Source organism: Mytilus trossulus, chromosome 3, assembly GCF_036588685.1.
Source record: "Mytilus trossulus isolate FHL-02 chromosome 3, PNRI_Mtr1.1.1.hap1, whole genome shotgun sequence".
Taxonomy (NCBI): Eukaryota; Metazoa; Mollusca; class Bivalvia; order Mytilida; family Mytilidae; genus Mytilus; species Mytilus trossulus.
The window spans coordinates 34,581,827-34,600,149 of record NC_086375.1 but is presented as its reverse complement, the minus strand read 5'-3'; the positions used below and the strand labels follow the sequence as shown (position 1 = coordinate 34,600,149).

The 18,323-nt window shown below is 31.4% G+C and overlaps 1 protein-coding gene across 1 annotated transcript; it reads right to left on the bottom strand.

Moving 5' to 3' along the window:
* Positions 1 to 5,339: 5,339 nt before the first annotated feature.
* Positions 5,340 to 7,746, bottom strand: LOC134709380 (uncharacterized). Its single transcript, XM_063569547.1, has 4 exons — positions 7,454 to 7,746; positions 7,095 to 7,214; positions 6,489 to 6,589; positions 5,340 to 5,547 (listed from the first exon to the last, which is right to left on the bottom strand). Exons 1-4 carry the CDS (start codon positions 7,623 to 7,625, stop codon positions 5,341 to 5,343), a joined length of 600 nt encoding a protein of 199 aa, XP_063425617.1. The 5' UTR covers positions 7,626 to 7,746; the 3' UTR covers position 5,340.
* Between the last annotated feature and the right edge of the window lie 10,577 nt (positions 7,747 to 18,323).

The window sequence follows — 18,323 nt, the reverse complement described above, 5'->3', positions numbered from 1 at the left end:
TTTACATTTCATTGTTGTGATGATTTTCGGATAAACAAGCGTGTAATATCCCGTAAAGTGCTTATATTCTTATGTCATTGTTCTATGACGTCGGGAAACACATTCATAAAAAAGCATATGACGTGGGAGAACGATCATAACAGCCCCTGCAATCTATTCATATTTTATTACGGGTGTGTTACACGTCATGTTAGAATGTGTGGTATAACTATCGTTGCATACGATTGTTGACGTTCAGGTTTGTTAAAACTTTTATGTGCATTAAGTAGTAATTCGCTAGGCCATGCCTATTCATGGTTCATTTCATTTTTAAATACATGTTTTTTCAAATGCTTCCAATTCTAATTTAGCCTTTTTATGTTTGCTTTGTACTGTTTTTGTTCTTGTTCAATATGCTTGCTCAAACACTCATTTGATTCTAAATTTTGTTTAAAATTGTCATTCTCCTTTTAACTCAACGAACCGAAAGGTCCACATATGAGCTTATGACATCACCTATCGTCCGTCGTCCTTCGTTTTCTGTTGTCATCTATCGTCTGTCGTTGTTAACTAGTTCGTTGTATTGTAAATGAATCCCTTTTCTAAAAGGGTTAGTGGTATAATGGAGTGTACGATGGTGCGAATACCGACTCTGGAATGCTTTGCAAAGTATCAAAAAAAATTGGTGATTTGTTTTTTTCTGTCCTGAGTATTCTTTGGTTTATTTGTACTGTATTCCTGCTATGTAATGTTTTCATTTTGGCGTTTTATTTAGCGTTGCCACGAAGCGCGTTCAACCCACCCTTTTTTTTCTTAGAATGTCCTGTACCAAATTAGGAATATGGCAGTTGTTATCTAATAGTATTTTCTTCCTATGTTGCATTGCCGTTTGTTTTTTGTTGCACTTCAGTGTTTCTGTCAGAAATATGACAGTTCTTGTCCATTCGTTTTTGATGCGTTTTGTTATTTGAATTTGCTATGTGATTATGGACTTTCCGAATTGATTTTCCTTTAAGTTCCGTATTTTTGTGATTTTACTTTTTGTTTAGTTGTTTTCCTCTTAAAGTCGATGTGCTTCCCTCGGTTTTAGTTTGTAACCCGGATTAGTTTTCTCTCAATCTATTTATGACTTTTGAACATCAGTATAGTACTGTTGCCTTTATTTACACGTATTGATAAAAAATAATCCAACTAACAAAGTATCCATTAAAAGAAGGAGGTTCATATTTTCGAATCTTTTTGATCATACGAAAACTTAAACTTGTATTGAATACTGTTGTAGTTAATTGTCAATGAAAGTGATACTCGTATATTACTTTAGTTTTCCTTTATTCAGTTGTGTTTTGTTACTCGTAGAATGTTATGTTCTTTAAAGATTTTTTTTGGTCTCTAAAATTTACCTAAAATAAATCACGTTCATCACGTTATTAAATTTGCAAAGATTGTTTATCGGTTTCTTTTACCTAATACTAACAAAGTTAATAAACAAAGAAATTAATTTGGATTTTTTTTTTTGTGAAACTTTCGACTTATAAAAACTTTAATCATAGCAAATAACTTGTCGAGAAAATAAAGATGAAATCGTGACAAATTGTCACAATCCATTTGATTTCCATTGTTTAGTTGTTATGTCGTTAGGGAACTAATTAGATGTGTAACAATGTGTTTCACTTCCATACAGAGAAACTAGATTTCCATTAGTCATCTGAAACACCACATGTCCAATTATGGGGCAGAAATAAAAACTAAAGCTATCAACAGTAAAATGAACTGGGTAGGTCACACATTTAAATTTCTAGCTAATTATAAAAGCATTTACTTAAGCGTTCACTAGTCAAACAGGAAGGGATTGAAACAATGTCTTATTCGTTTTTCAAATACTTAACTATTTGTGATGGCATGTGCTGTCTGTGGTCGTGTTTTTCTCTGACTGTGTATGACGTCATTACACTGAATATATTGAATGTTGGTTGAGAACATATTAATAACTTAGTCTTAGATGCATGATTATTTTAAAAGAGGGGCCAAATGTATCAGAGGGACAGCAAAACTCATACATCCAAAATTAACTGACAACGCCATGGCTAAAAAATGAAAAGACAAACAGACAAATTATAGAACACAAGACATAAAATAGAAAACTAAAGACTAAGCAACACGAACCCCACCAAATACGGGGGGATCTCAGGTGATATATTTAATAGTTGTTATTGGCCTTGAACTAAGTGTTATTAACCGAGAGTATTCTCAGAACTGTTCTTAGTGTCTTTTTGTTGTTTGGATGCACAATAACGCGATCCCGTCCACACTTTGTTTTTGTAATATGTATTTCTATTTGCGTCCATATGATGAGTTAAGCCTTTTCAACTGACTTTTATATTTCGCTCTTAAGTTGTATTATTATATTACTTTTCAAGGTAAGGAAGGGTTGGGATCCCGGTGATATGTTTAACCCCGCCACTCTATGTTTGTATGTGCCTGTCCCAAGTCAGGATCGGTTGTTGTCGTTTGTTGCTGTGTTATATATTTGTATTAGTACATTATATTGGAATTAGTTTTTTCAGTTGAATTGTTTGATAAATTTGATTTCGAGACCTCTTGAAGCTGACTATGAGGTTTGGGATTTGCTTATTGTTGAAGGCCGTACGGTAACCTATAGCTGTAAACTTATTATGAGTTGTCTGGCAATCATACCAAATCTTCTTTTTATATCAACAGGAAAACTTATATTGAAAACGAAAAATAAAAGTAATTTATAACACGCTGTTAAGATGATAAACAACGTCAGTACCCAGAACCCATACTTCAAGACCATCGTGTATTATTTGTAAAAGAGGGACGAAAGATACCAGAGGGAGAGTCAAACAAAGAGTAAAGTTGATATGGAATATTTATCAATTAAGTGTTGGTACCTCCTGTTGAATTTTTGTTTAGTAAAAGGACGAGGCGTTCTTTGGCATACCCCTGGTTCATCAACTTTCTGCTTTGACACTGGTGACGCAGCTGCAAGCTCTTGATTACGGAATAAGTTGAGAAAGGTATATCCCACATGCAGATGAATGTGGTATATTGCTACTAAGGTGGGGTAAATTGATAATTTCAAAATTAAAATCGTCTTGTTTGTCATAAATTCTCGTACTGAAATGACCATGTATGTCAAGTTCAAGATATAAGTCTAAAATGAAAAGATAAGAAGGAGGAAGCCGTGTCTGTTATTTCTTTAATTTCTTGTTCTGGGGGAGATATTAAAGGAATCCAATAAGACAAGTTTGGATTGTTAATGGAAGGAACATCATTAATATGTCTGAACGTAAAATTAAATAACCTTTAATGTATTGTCAAAGTAAATGATACTCGTATACTCATTTACTGAACCTGTAATGAGTGGTTGTCGTTATTTTTTTTTTTTTTTGTCATTTTGTCATTTATATACCTGAATGTGAAATTAAATGACATGGATTCTATGATCTGATGGTTTATGACAAGTGTCTGAAGGAACTCTGACTAAAAAGATGTCACCTAGTAGAGGCGCACAATTTATTCTCATAGGAATGCCGACAATTGATTGAAGTCTTCATCAGGTTTTAACAATTTTGTCATTAAGAAACTCCAGCATACTCGTCACTTGTTCATCTGTGTAGCATGTTTTACTTTTTTCACTATCAATAAAATATGACGTATGGTATCCCAAAGTAAATAATTTAAAACTAAGGTACCTTTTAGATGTTAAATAGCATTATGGAGTATTGCCTTTAGATGATTTTTCAATTTCACATTGGTAATTGAGGTAAACATGCTTTAAAAATCAAACGTTTTGATAAAACCAATTTCAGAAAAAGATCGAGATTTATTATTATCCAGAACTTCTTTTGAGTTTTTAGAATCCACATATGGTTAATAACACTACGCGAGTAAACAGTTCCACAGTATTTCTTCAGACCCTCTGTCTCTGCGGACATGAGTTTTGTTAATCTAATAATTATTTAGTCTAACATGAATATAAGCCGGCAATATATCGTTGTTTATGAAGTTTAGGTACCCACTATAAACAAGTTAAATTCTCTGATTTGCTGTTTAGTGTAATGTTGATTGAGGCTATGAAGGACGCATGATTCACCAAAATCTCATCCATGTCAAATTATATGTTTTTTGTAGGTAGGATTACCTGAGTGCTAATTTATTCCTATTTCTTTTACAAGACACTTGTAATAGTACGATTTACATACAAAGACAATATTATTTAAAGCTTTGTCCACAGGATCAACAACATACGTATCGTGAAGAGATGATAAAATTTCACAGACTCTTTGTTTCTGAAAACAGACTTTGGTCGATTATTCACACAGTTTTTCATCTTATGAATGCGACATTTTATCAGAGACCTGTTTGTTATGACCCATTTTGACATAGTGTCCAGTTCTATTTCTATTCGTTTATCCCATACTCTGCTGTAGTCCTCAAAGGAATCCATAATTATTTTGAAGTTATGGTTCCAATAGATATGTTAGGGATCTCTTAACTTAGAACCAGGATATATCACCTTTCGAAATGTTCATGTTGAATTATGTTGAGTTCATCAGAAAAAATATGGCCAGAAGGGCTGTAAATATTAGGCGAGTGGAAATAATCACTACAAGATAGTACGCCAAATTATTTAGTATGTTCCCAGATACGTATACGTCAATGCATCTGGTACAATGGTACAGGAACAAGCCTTTGTGTCCGTTGTACCGATGTGTATCATAGAAATTCTATGTTCATTTATGTATATTAAATTAGACATCCAAATTTGAACCCATTGAAAGCCGAGATTTATCGTCGATGTTTTGATGCCAGCTAAACTTATAACAGATTTCACGAAGGGGTTTCATTTCAATTTAATACATAATAAAAATATAAAAAATTAAAAATATTTTTTTAAAATAAATTCAACTAGTGAACAAAAATCAGTCAATTACACATTTCAAACTTAAAGAAATAAGGCAAACAAAGGAATCTATTGAATATAATTAGGTCAGTCTATTTCATCAACATATTTAGGGAGCGTTGATTCTTGGAAAAAGAAACCACGGTAAATTAATAGGCTGGTAGCACGATAAAGGTTTAAATTAGTATATATGACAATCAAATCTAAATTTCTAATGAAAGATATAAGTCATCGTTTTTCGATAAAGATTGTAGTAACTATTTACTTAGTCTGCATTCCTAAAACAATTGTGTATGGGTATACTAAAACACTCATCCATCACCAAGTATATGGTATCTTTCTTTTTAGTTGAATAAAAACAATTGAATATCAATCAGTCAATACATTTTTAATAATCAGATATCATATTTATATTATGTATTTTAACGCTGCTTTTAAGAATTCTTTCTCAGTAACGCGAAAACTTTTGGTCCTTCCAGACTCACAATTTCTGTAGTATTTAATGACTCAAATCCAATCGGCATTCCTCTAGTCATCTTCAAGTTGAATTCACTTCCGTTTGGTGTTGAAAACGTTATAATTGAGTTGGTCAGGTATAACGTGTTGTTGATATTTTCAAGCGACGCTAATTCCATGAAAATCTTTTAAAAAATGAAAGTTTATTTCTATTTAAATATAGTCGAAAATTTTTTTAATTAACATTGTACCCTTATTTGTTGACAATCAGGACAACTTGATACAATTCTAATTGTCTACATAGACAGTTAATAAGTGTGTTCGTTTACAGTACAAAAGTATTATATATATTTCGAGACAATGTATGGTATTAATTCTTATACTATAACTTTAACAAGTTTCAAAAGAGATATTGTGTGTTAACTTTAATTTGCATTTGAACTGGACGACGTAAAATTCCGCAAAGCTATTTTTTTTATTGACGTCATAAAAATTTGACTGCGAAAGTAGCACATTTGCAGTATAGGCAATCATTCCAAATGTCGAGAAATATTATTAATCACGTTCACGTTGCAATTACACTAAAAAAAACTGAAACGCAGTCTTTTTTACTTCTTTCAATTACTTCTCTATCAAAATACCAAATTCAGATAGTTTGAGATATATACAAAATAAAATTATTTTAAAGTTTGCCAACTAAATTTATAAATAAACCATCCATTTCACGTAGCTTATTTTCAAGCTACAGTACCGCAATTTTTTTATGTCATAAAGATTACATAGGAGAAACACACATTTTTATCAAATAGATGAAACTGTGAAAGAAAAAAATATATAAAGTTCGAAGAGTTAGTTTTCATTAAAACTTCAAAGAATATAAACATAAATGTGAAGATAAGCGAACTTGCTTTCTTGCCTCATTTCAAAATGTGTAAATTTCCAGTAAAATTATTCATTAATTCAAAGAATCCCGAGTTAGCTTCCTTTATCTATTTTTTCTTTCATTTCAAGAGGGCAAAAGCTATCAAATTTATGTTCACCAATTTGACTCAAATTCTTATATTTTAGTTACAGCATACTAAATTAACTCATTCATTGATACCAGGATTGACATTTTATATTTTACCTTTTTAACAAATTGATTATCTGTAAAATTTTTGATCTTGCCTAAATCGTTATGTTCCATTAGGAGTTTATTTTTCTCTGAGTAGAAATTTGATCCACATACTGCAACGTAATCAAATTAAGTTATTACACAGAAATATAAAAATACATAGATCACCCTACTGTTTATTATCAAAAGTTCATTCAGATTTTCTAAACGTTAACGCCATACACTTTATGATGTATTAGTTTAACATTTTATAATTAACCTTTTGTAAAACAAATATAAATCTTTGTCAATTTCAAGACATAGGATTAATTATATAATATAGAAATATATTGAAAGTGTCTGAAACAATTTAAGACAATTTAAGTTTTTTGTGTTCCTGATATAAATCCAGAGTTTGGAACGTTAAATTTAAGAATTCAAAGAACAAAAAAAAAGAAGAAAAAAGAACCATAAGAGCAGACAATAAAAAAAAACATCGATAACATAACAATGATACAATAGTTATAATGATAACTAATTTATGTTTAATCTTATAACAAATATGACTAAAGTTTTCGTCACTTCAAATTAAGGTAGAGTCATAGGCAACAAATATAATCAATGTTGTAGTGTACATACCTCTTTTTGTCCTTTCTGTTAAAGAAACGTTCTTGAAAGTGTCACACATAGTACATGAACAATTCATATCACGTACCGCTTTCTGTACACCTCGTTTTTTGCCCCAGCCACGACTAAACCCTGGAAGCATATTTTGTTACAAACATGTTTATATGTTAAAGCAGATGTACATTATTAGTGAGACATACACGTATTCGTCTTTTTTCCTGATAATGAATTGGCAATTATTTTCAATGTTATATTTGATATTTTTGCTCAATCAGCCCTCGTTTTATCTATATATTATAATAATCGAATTTAAATTCGTTTACTTTGCATTATTTCATTTTGAGAAAAAGAAACTTAGTAAATTTACTTACTTGGAGCACGAAAGGATATACGTGGAGCACGGTAAGATATCCTAGGGAGTCGTATTCGTGGAGTAGGAAGACGTATCCTTGGAGTAGGGATACGTATCCGTGGTGTAGGAATACGTATCCGTGGAGTAGGCAGACGTATCCGTGGGAAAGGGTTCTTTAGGGGTTGTAGCATGTTTTTAAGAGAATCCTCCACATACTTGGTTGTGTGTGATAACGTATTTTTGATACCATTCACCACATCTTCCAAAATTGAGTTTATAGGAGGCTTAATTTTATGCAGTAACTGTTTTGAAAGGTATCTGAAAGAAAAGAAAAAATGAATTTACAATACATTTTTTTATTTTGTTAAGCAAACTTAACATAGAAAAATATTTTATAGTCTAATTATCAACTTACCGATCTTAAACTATAACTAACGTAAGAGCAAATAGCTGGATGGTATCCGCCAGGTGCAAGGATCGTTATGCTCAGTGTACTTATATAAATGTAGTCAAGATTATATCATTTCGACAGTAAGGATCATGAAGATATTCGTGTTTGGTTGTTCCGATTTGTTTCCTCTTATAGTTGATTTGTTTCCCTCAGATTTAGTTTGTGACCCATATTTGTTTCTGTTAAATCGATTTATGACTATTAAATAGCGGTATACTACAATTGCCCTTATTAAAACAAAAAGATATTTGTTAACGGTTTATAGTATCGAAGAGTGATCTTCATATTATGTGCCAGGTGCTTCCTGGTTTCGAAACTGACATTTTGAAGAGATTTTGACAACAAACCTCTTACGACTATTACAAATAAGCAAGTATTGCATAGTTTTTCTTTTCTTTCGTAGCGAAAACAAAAAATCTATATTTTCCTGCACAAGACATGAATATTGTTTTAGTCTGTAATTAAACAAAAGAGGGTCGAAAGGTACCAGAAGGACAGTCAAACTCATATACTGAAAATAAACTGACAATTCCACGACTAAAAGTAAGCTTATACGTATGGTGTTTTCAATCCCAGTCGTTGAATTTTTTTTTGAATGAAATCGACATGACTCAAACTCGGACCACAAATTGAATTGCGATGTATGCAGTTATTGAAATACTTAAGCAACAGACGCAAGATAGCTGACCAAGGAAACTATCAACTTGAAGTCAATGTTTATAGCTTCCTGCTATCTTTCAACATGTATTCGTTGGATGGAAAGGTCGATTACATGATAAACATAGATACATTGCCACTCATAACTGATAGTTTGTTATCCAAGTGACTGGAAGATATTTCCTTTAAGATAGAAAATACCATACATTAATCTTGGTGTTACATTTGCAAGATACTGAAATAGACAAAATATATCTTTGCAAAATATGGAACTACGCGAAAAGTAACTGACTTCTTGAAAACACTCTAATAAGAAGATCATCATATTGAAATCATCAATACAAACATAAAAAAATATTACTCACTTTGGTGTCACTGTGACACCGCAAAGCTTTAAACAGATTTCACAGCGTTGGTATTCTCCTTTTATTTTTGCATCACATGTTGATTTGCTTTCGTTCATCTTTTTAGTTAAAGCTTGCATTTTCTCCGAAGCTGTTTTCGAAACATAAGCACCTATTGCCCTGTCAAATTCTGCAATTAATAATAAGAAACGGCTATTTTTAGTAGAAACAATTTATGTTTTCGAATTAATTAATCAATCAATCTGTCTGAGTCTAGGTTTTCTGCATATTGATATACTGTTAAGTAAAAGGGGGACGAAAGATACCAAAGGGACAGTCAAACTCATAAATCTAAAACAAACTTACAACGCCATGGCTAAAAATGAAAAAGACAAAAAGACAAACAATAGTACACATGACACAACATTGAAAACTAAAGAATAAACAACACGAACCCCTCCAAAAACTAGGGGTGATCTCAGGTAACAGTTTCGAGTCATGACATGACCCATTTTTTGAAAGGAAATCAGCTGATAATCGATTTATCAGATTTTATTTGAGTGTTGTTACGAGATGCAAATAATTCTTAATGGAAAACACAGAAGCCAACAAATCAACAAGCGTAAAAATAGATGTGGTATGATTTCTAAGAAGACAAATATTCACCAGATTTCAAATAACTTGAATATAAGCAATTATACGTCATCGGGCAGCCTTAAACAATATGAAAACCCCATATCGTATTTGAGCAAAAAATGGCCTGACACCAAATAAATGCGAATCAATTAAAACGAGAATCTAACGGTCTTTATTACAGCAATACAAAGTACGAAAAACAAACATTACGTATATAAAAACCAATGCCAACCACTTACATGCTACTCACATTGAATAGGTACATAAAGAATTCTGAGGGTGAAACAAGTTTGTAAGCGCCCAACCTACACTTACATTAGTGTAACAGCTCAGCATAATAACATACTGTATAAATCAGTTACAAATAGCTAAACACAAAAGAATGGTTCGAGCACAAAAATAATTAATGTAAAAACAAAAGACCAACACACCTTTATAAGACTACTAACAGACGCTGAAAGCTTTTACATAGCCAATTACAGTACTTTATTCGCCATGGGTCTTACTAGTAAACATTTAAATGAACGAGTCCTAGTGGTTTCATGAACTTATAATGTATGTTTTGGTTGCTCTGGCACACGTTATTGTCAATCTTTAAACAGCTGTCATACAAGTTAGAGTTTTAGTTAGCTAGCAATAAACTCCCATTTGCCCAATGTTTGTACGAAGTCAGGAAATCCGTTGGTTGATGAACTTCAACTATTTTGTCTGTTTTTATGGATATACCCTTTGGATTTACGTTGGTATTCGTTTTTGTTTTGGCGACTTTTTATTTAAACAGGGATGACAACTCTGAAAATGGTTAAAGAAATAAGAAAATAAATTTTGTTTGGCATTTAACGTTTCGTCCCCGAGGGTATCATCAGTCCAGTAGTCCTTCAGTGTTGACATGAATATCAATTATATTGTCATGTTCATGTCATTCTTATAGATTTCGTGTTACAAAACTTTGAATTTTTCGATAAACTTAGGATTTCTCATCCCCGAAAAGATTACCGTAGTCGTATTTGGAACACCTTTTTTTATTTCTGGGTCCTTAATGATCTTCAACTTTGTACTTGTTTGGCTTTACAACTATTTTGATCTGAGCGTCACTGATGAGTCTTATGTAGACGAAACGCGCGTCTGGCATATTAAATTATAATTCTGGTAACTTCGATAACTATTTACACCACTGGTTCGATGCCACTGCTGGTGGACGTTTCATCCCCGATGGTATCACCAGCTCAGTAGTCAGCACTTCGGCGTTGACATGAATATCAATTATATGGTAATTTTAAAAAATTTCCTGTTATATGAACGTCACTGATGAGTCTTATGTAGACGAAACGCGCGTCTGGCGTATTAAATTATAATCCTGGTACCTTTGATAACAATAGTCCTTTTTTAAACCGAATGTACAAGCCGAAAACAATTATACATCGATGTTATATTATACATTTGTAAAAACAATGCTCTTTAACTCAATATGATTATCTTCATTTTCAAGTGTTTCGATGATCCTAGTATCATTTTAAAAATAAATCATATTATTATACGACCTGGGACTAATAAATATATAGATCTTATATATCCCGTATATCAGTTTGTATATGATAAACTTGTTATTGGAAAACAGGTTTATTTGAATGTTTCTTACAACACCCACGCATTCATTATTTTGAAAAACTATAATACTGGACACTGATCAATGAACAAGAGTATGAAAGGTTCAATTTGCCATTTCTTACTTGTTCACAAAAATTTGTAATACAAAGAATTGAAAATAGCACATTCTTAAAATAATATCTTTCATCAGTAGAACCCTTAAGCAGGAATGTGATGATGTAATAATTGTCTACAGTTTATCAGTGGAGTCGAGGCATTAAAAGAAAAAAAATATATAATTTTATACTTTAGAACTTCAATTAAGTGCTATGCCATCTTACGATTCGATTAAATTTGTTGAATTACACAAATTATAAATGTACTTCATGAAGCTTTGACGTCCTTATTTTGATTCAATTTGATACTTGCAAATTAAATCACAATATATGAAGCTCCAAAAGTTTCTTAATTTATATGTCAGTTTCCCCCAAATAATATGAAAAACACTTCAAACGAATGTAAACAACTGTCATATTTCCGACTTCGTACTTATAAAGAAAATGGTGAATTGAACCTGGTTTTATAGCTAGATAAACCTCTCACTTTTATGACAGTCGCCTAAATTGGTAATAAAATTCAGTTTATTGACAACAATGTGTGAAAAAAAAAATAATAATAGGTGAACATGTAAAAAAAAGGGGAACAGCAGTAACCATTGTATCATAATCATTATCAATAGATAAAAAAAGCCAAATTGTCGATAAGATTGAGCAAAATAGAATTAAGACAAAGCAAAGAAAACTAATCAAAGATTGATGGCCTGTATTTGAGAACGAAAGAAGTACAATATAAACTGTTTTGGGTCAAAATGTGTGGGTAGGACAAAATTGATATGTTTGACAGGGTCAAGGTTCAAGCATGATTGTATAAATAATAAAATTGACGACTGTAAAACAAATAAAAAACATTATGAGAAAATAAAAACGTATTAAAAATCCAACAGTCCTACTTACTTTGAACTACATTGTCACCCGCCAAATTTCCGGTAACTAGTACCCAATAGCATGCAAGTAGAACCATAATCAACTTAGGCCACACTAGTTTCCTTGATAGGTTTAATTCCATCTGAAAAATATTTATCCATTTAAAGTAACGGCAATGCTGATTTAACAAATAACTGCAAGAAATAGTTAACAATGTTTTCTGTGATTTCTGAATTAAAAATTACTTACTTTGCCGTCGGTAAGATATGAGCGCATTGCAAGACGCAGATCCCATTAATGTAGTGACACATATGCAGGTTTTTATAGTCGTCATCGAAATTTTTAATCGTATTCTCTGAAAACTTATCAACGATTTTTACAATTTAAAAATTGCATCTAAAAATAAACTCACCAAATAACATAATTTATATATAAAAAAAACAAGGATATTAAAAATTAGGTAAAATTTTAATCTTAGGTAAAATTATAATTCTTAATGGTATATGTTAAGAACCGAATAGAGAGATTTTATACAGCAAAATAAATATATATTCAGTAAAGAAAAATAAACTTTTTGCAATTATTAGTGGATCCAATAGAGTTGAAGAAAACCAAATGGACATTCAAACTCATAAACAGAAAATAAACTGGCAACGACATGGCTGAAAAACAAAAAAAAAGACAAACAGACAAACAATAGTACACAAAACACAACACAGTTTTTATTTAGACTTTTTATTTTCCATCTCATCAATTATTGGAACAAAACAATGTCTAGTGTATGCTTCATAATGCATTTTGTTTGTTCACAAATATAGGTTTAAAAGGGTGAATTGGATCTAAAAACGTAGTTTAAACCAACCATATTTTCAAGTGCGTACTTGCAATGTTTTGGAATTTTGAGAATTGTATTGTGATGGCAGATCAATAAAAACTGGATTTATTCACAACATCTGACTGTATACCAATATATAGATATTTGGGGTTTTTTTTTGGCTCCATATTTCATTTGTTTTTATATAAACTAACAATCATTGTTTATTTCTTCAATATATACTTACATCTTTAAATGAAATTTGTCTATAATTTGTTCACCTTAAGTAGGTAGTGTAATAAGGTTGTGATGTTCTCTATTTTCATGTTCTTGTATTTTAGGTTTGGTTTAGTTATTAACCCACCATTTTGTTCAGATAATGCCTGCATTAATGGTGAATATGACAGTTGTTTTCCAATTGTTCCGTTGGTTGAAAACGTTTAACTTTATCGGTGTTTATGGACTTCCCCTTTTTGAATTTCATGGAGCTCGATATTTTTGTCATACTTTTTATACTTATCGGCAAATTCATATTACGAATGCCTCATTTTCTATACCATTATTGGTTGAATATGAAGTTGCTTAAAGAGATGCCATCTCCTTGTGAAATTTCAGTGGTTAGAATCACTTTTTTTCATTCGGGAAACGGGAGAGAATTGATAGAAAAGAAGCCAAACAATATAACTTTTTTTAAATCGATCCTGAAAATAAGAATTTGCTATAGTTGCAAATATGTTTCTTGTACAATCAAGGTCAGAAAAATATAACAAAAAATAATTTGCGCAGCGTAAAACCATACACAACAGGTGTTGCTTACGTTGTCATTAAATAAGTATATATCGATTCAATTTTCCTAGTATTTGTAATAGTGTTAATCACTTCCTTTCTTTCTCTGTTCCTAGTATTTGTAATACGGTTAATCATTTCCTGCTATATTCAAATAAATACAATTTGTTTTCAATTCTAAAGAAAAAAAGGTGCATGGATCTTTATATCATTACGAAAACTGATATAGGACAATAAACACTACACATTTATGATTAAATCTATATGGTTCAGAAAAGTTGAAACTGAAACGGATTTAAATATTACATAAAAATTATTGGAAAGATTTTTCAAATAAAATTGAGAAAGGAAATGGGGAATGTGTCAAAGCGACAACAACCCGATCATAGAGCAGACAACAGCCGAAGGCCACCAATGGGTCTTCAATGTAGCGAGAAACTCCCGCACCCCTTAAAAAATTATACTAGTACAGTGAAAATGAACGTCATACTAAACTCCGAATTATACACAAGAAACTAAAATTAAAAATCATACAAGACTAACAAAGGCAGGCTCCTGACTTGGGACAGGCGCGGCGGGATTAAACATGTTTATGAGATCTCAACCCTCCCCCTATCCCTCTAGTCAATGTAGAAAAGTAAACGCATAACAATATGCACATTAAAATCAGTCCAAGAGAATTCTAAAATGACGACTTCAGTATGTATACTAAAGAAATTATCCGATAAACTTACTTTGAATAAAGCTAATACTAACCATGACCACTGCCCTTTCCTTGATCTTGATATCTATATCATTAACGGGAAGCTTAATATAAAAAATTAGGATAAAAGAGATGATTTTTCATTTCCTATCGTTAATTTTCCATTTTTAGATGGTGACGTTCCCCTGTCACCATCTTATGGTGTTTATATATCTCAACTTGTCCGATTTGCTCGTGTATGTAACAACGTATTAGATTTTAGCGAGAGAAATTTATGTATTACTGAAAAAATTATTACACCAGGGTATTCGATATCACAATCTAGTCAAAACATTTACTAAATTTTATCATCAGTATAAGGAAATAATTCGTAAATATAACTCAACATGCAGACATCTTATACGTTCAGGTATTTCACATCCAATCTTTTATGGTAATATTCTTTACAAACCACAAAATTTCAGTATTCACCTTAAAATTACAAAACCTTTAAACAGTCTTATTAAGAAGGGATATAGTTACGATACTGATGTCAGGTCATTAAAGATTGCATATTTTGGCTTTAATATTGTTGTGTTTAAAAGTCACGGATTGCTACTGTGTCATTGCTAAAACCAAAACCTTAAAGCTTCCTTAAAACATTTTATTTTATGTGTAATAGTATAAGGGGTTTAGTATCATACTATCATAAAATATATGAGAAGAACATAACCCGTGTCATGCCAACAACTGTTTTTTTAAATAAATGTGTTTAGTTCCGATGCAAAGACCCTATAAGTGAATCACTCAGAGATGTTGTTTTACTAACAGTTTTTAATGAACATTGCATATACCTTTTACAAGGAAAAGTTTTTAAAACGAACGAGTTTGAGAAGTTGCAATGCAAATAATCATATACTTAATATTTCTATTGTTATGCAATTTTGGTGGCTTTGCCTGTAGATCTAAATCGTGGTATTGCTAATAAAACATTTGAATCAAATTTTACTATTCAGTCCTGTGAGGAGAATGGCGTTGAATTTAAAAGTATTTCATTTTTGAAATATTATTTTTCTCTTTTTGTTAAAAATATATATTTTTTGATAGTATGATACTAAACCCCTTATACTATTACACATAAAATAAAATGTTTTAAGGGAGCTTCTAACTTAGAAATCAGAAGACAGATATTCAACAAATATAGAAAAATTACTCAATATTAAACCTCTTTGTTAACCAGCCGCCTTACATAGAACTTCGTGGGAAGACAATTATAGTATTACAAATTATACGTTAACGCCAAAAGTGCGTTCAAGGGCATTCAGAACCGAAAGGATTGTTTCTAACTTCAAGATTAAGTTTCGGATCTATTTACTTTACTTACTCTTCATTCAAATTCTATTCGGTGTCATCGGCTTTTGAAAATTCAAACACTTTCAAAGAATCATAAACAGGTTAAAATTTCTAAGATGTATATCCTCTTGAGTTTTTGAGTCATCACCATTAATTTATAATTTCATTAGATATAAAGAAATAGGTAGACTTCAATGATAACGATACAATTAAATGAGAAAGTGGCACCATGGATTGAAATACCTATAGTGCGCACAGTCAAAGTTGGTGATGATAAATTTTAGTTTAAGTTTTCAAACTAAAGAATAAGCAGAAGTGGTCTGTCTATTCTCTTGAAAATCATTGTAGAAAATATGTAGGTGAGGACCTTATTAATGTTCAGATCTACCTACTGTCTATTCCAACAAAACTATCAGCTAACTTCCTATTACAACAAAACTGTCAAATAACCTTTTACTTAATTTTTGCCTTTTAACTAGGGCTTGAGGAATTTGACACTTTGTCATATTTGCCAATTTTTCTTGAAAAAAATATAATAGGAGGATAGAAACTTTAATCACAAAAATTATAAACAATACAACATCTACAAATAAGTCAATTGTTGAAATTGGTAGCCGACTTAAGCTTCTTGTAGGATTTATTTCACATAAATATACTCATCATAGATACTAGGATAGAAATTTTGTATTTGCGGCAGACGCGCGTTTCGTCTACAAAAGACTAATGAGTGGCGCTCGAATGAAAAAAAATAAAATGCAAAAAAAGTACGAAGTTGAAGAGCATTGAGGACCGAAAATTCCTACAAGTTTTGTCAAATACATCTAAGTTTATCAATTCCTGAGGTAGAAAAGCCTTAGTATTTCAAAAATTCAAATTGTTTTAAACAATTGATTTATAATTATAAAAAAATATCACCAAGACAAGATATACAAATGAGCTGGTCAAATTCGTCATTGAACTTTCTATAGAAGTAATTGCCCTTATTTATTCTGCGTTTTCTACGATTACCCTAAAAACTATGATACAAAAATAAAAACTTGAAAAGCAAAATGTATCAGCATGTCAAGATAATATGAAAATATGTCTAAGGGTCGAAATTGTTAATCAACATATTATAGGATTTATTGCGTTTTCGTGGTGATTTTTTTTCTTATCTTGCATATATTCGTTAAAGAAAAGCTGTTAACGGCAAAAATAATTGACATGACATAGTTTACAAAAGGGCAACATAGCTTAATTTGTCAATTGGCTCCTTGTAAACAGTATTAAAAAATGGTCAGATAAAACCATCATAAATACCAACTAGAAAATCTTTAGTATTTCGAAAAATTCAAAGTACTGAAACAGCTCACTTATAATTATAACCATATTACTGATGATTAGTGAAACCTGAAACCTACTGGGATGGTAATACTCTCTAGTATTAAACACCCACCGTCAGTAGTATCGACCAAGTGGTTGTACATAAACTAAATCAAAGATACCAGGCTTAAAGTTTGTACCCCAGAAGCGCTTCGTCTACCAGTTAATGACCCATCAACAATTTGACGCTCGAAGCAAATTAAGTTGACGAGCATTAGAGACCCAAATCCTGAAAGGTTTTTCAAAATACAGCAAAAAGGGAGGCGAAAAATTCCAAAGAACATTCGAACTTATAAGGCGAAAATAAGCTGACAACACCATGATTGAAAAGGATAAAAAAAAAATCGGGACAAAGATTAATTTACAACTTTAAAAAATGCAAGACAAAATTTCAAGCTCATTCTAGCAACCCCCCCCCCCCCCCCCCCCCTAAAATTAAAATAGTAGCTCCCTTAAACTTTTAAAGGTTCAATTTAACTTCAGTCATGAAATACAACACGGAGTCATATTTCAATGTAAATCTAACGTATACCTTACAACTATTTCGTTAATGAGAAAATACACATTCTGAAAATATCTAAAAGAAAAATTCTGACAACGGATTATTTACAAATTGTAAAGAGAAATTCCCGAATAAGATTGTACTAGCATACAAAAAATTAAAATTAAACTCTATCAAGCGTCCTAATTTTCTGTATTTACTTCATCAATAACAATCAACAGTGACAAATACAATTACGTTTGGTTGAAAAAAGAGACAAGTAATAATATCAGTTATGAAATATAATATGAACACAAATGAAAAACCTTGTTTTCATAATCTTTCTGTTCAGAGGCGATATAAATTAGATAGCAAGCTCCCTTCGTAGGCTCCTGTTGTCATGCACCCTCGGGTTTTTTTCAGTGGGAATCATGGTGCTCAGTATTTAGATTTGTAGATTAACTCTTCAGAGACATTTTGGTTTTGTTTTTTTGCCAAGGCATAGTACATGTAGCAATCCGCCACTTTTGAAATCAACGTGTTTTAATAAGCAATTAAATTTATTTAAAACTCTAATTTTCAAACTTTAGGAAATTTTGGTTCTCAATGTGCTTCAGCTTTGTACTTTGTTTGACCTTTTCAAAATATTTGTTTATAGAATCGAGCGTCATCTTTAATATGTAGACGAAACGTGCGTCTGGCGCAAATTCAAAATTTCAATCTTGTTATCTATGATGAGTTTATTGCCATACT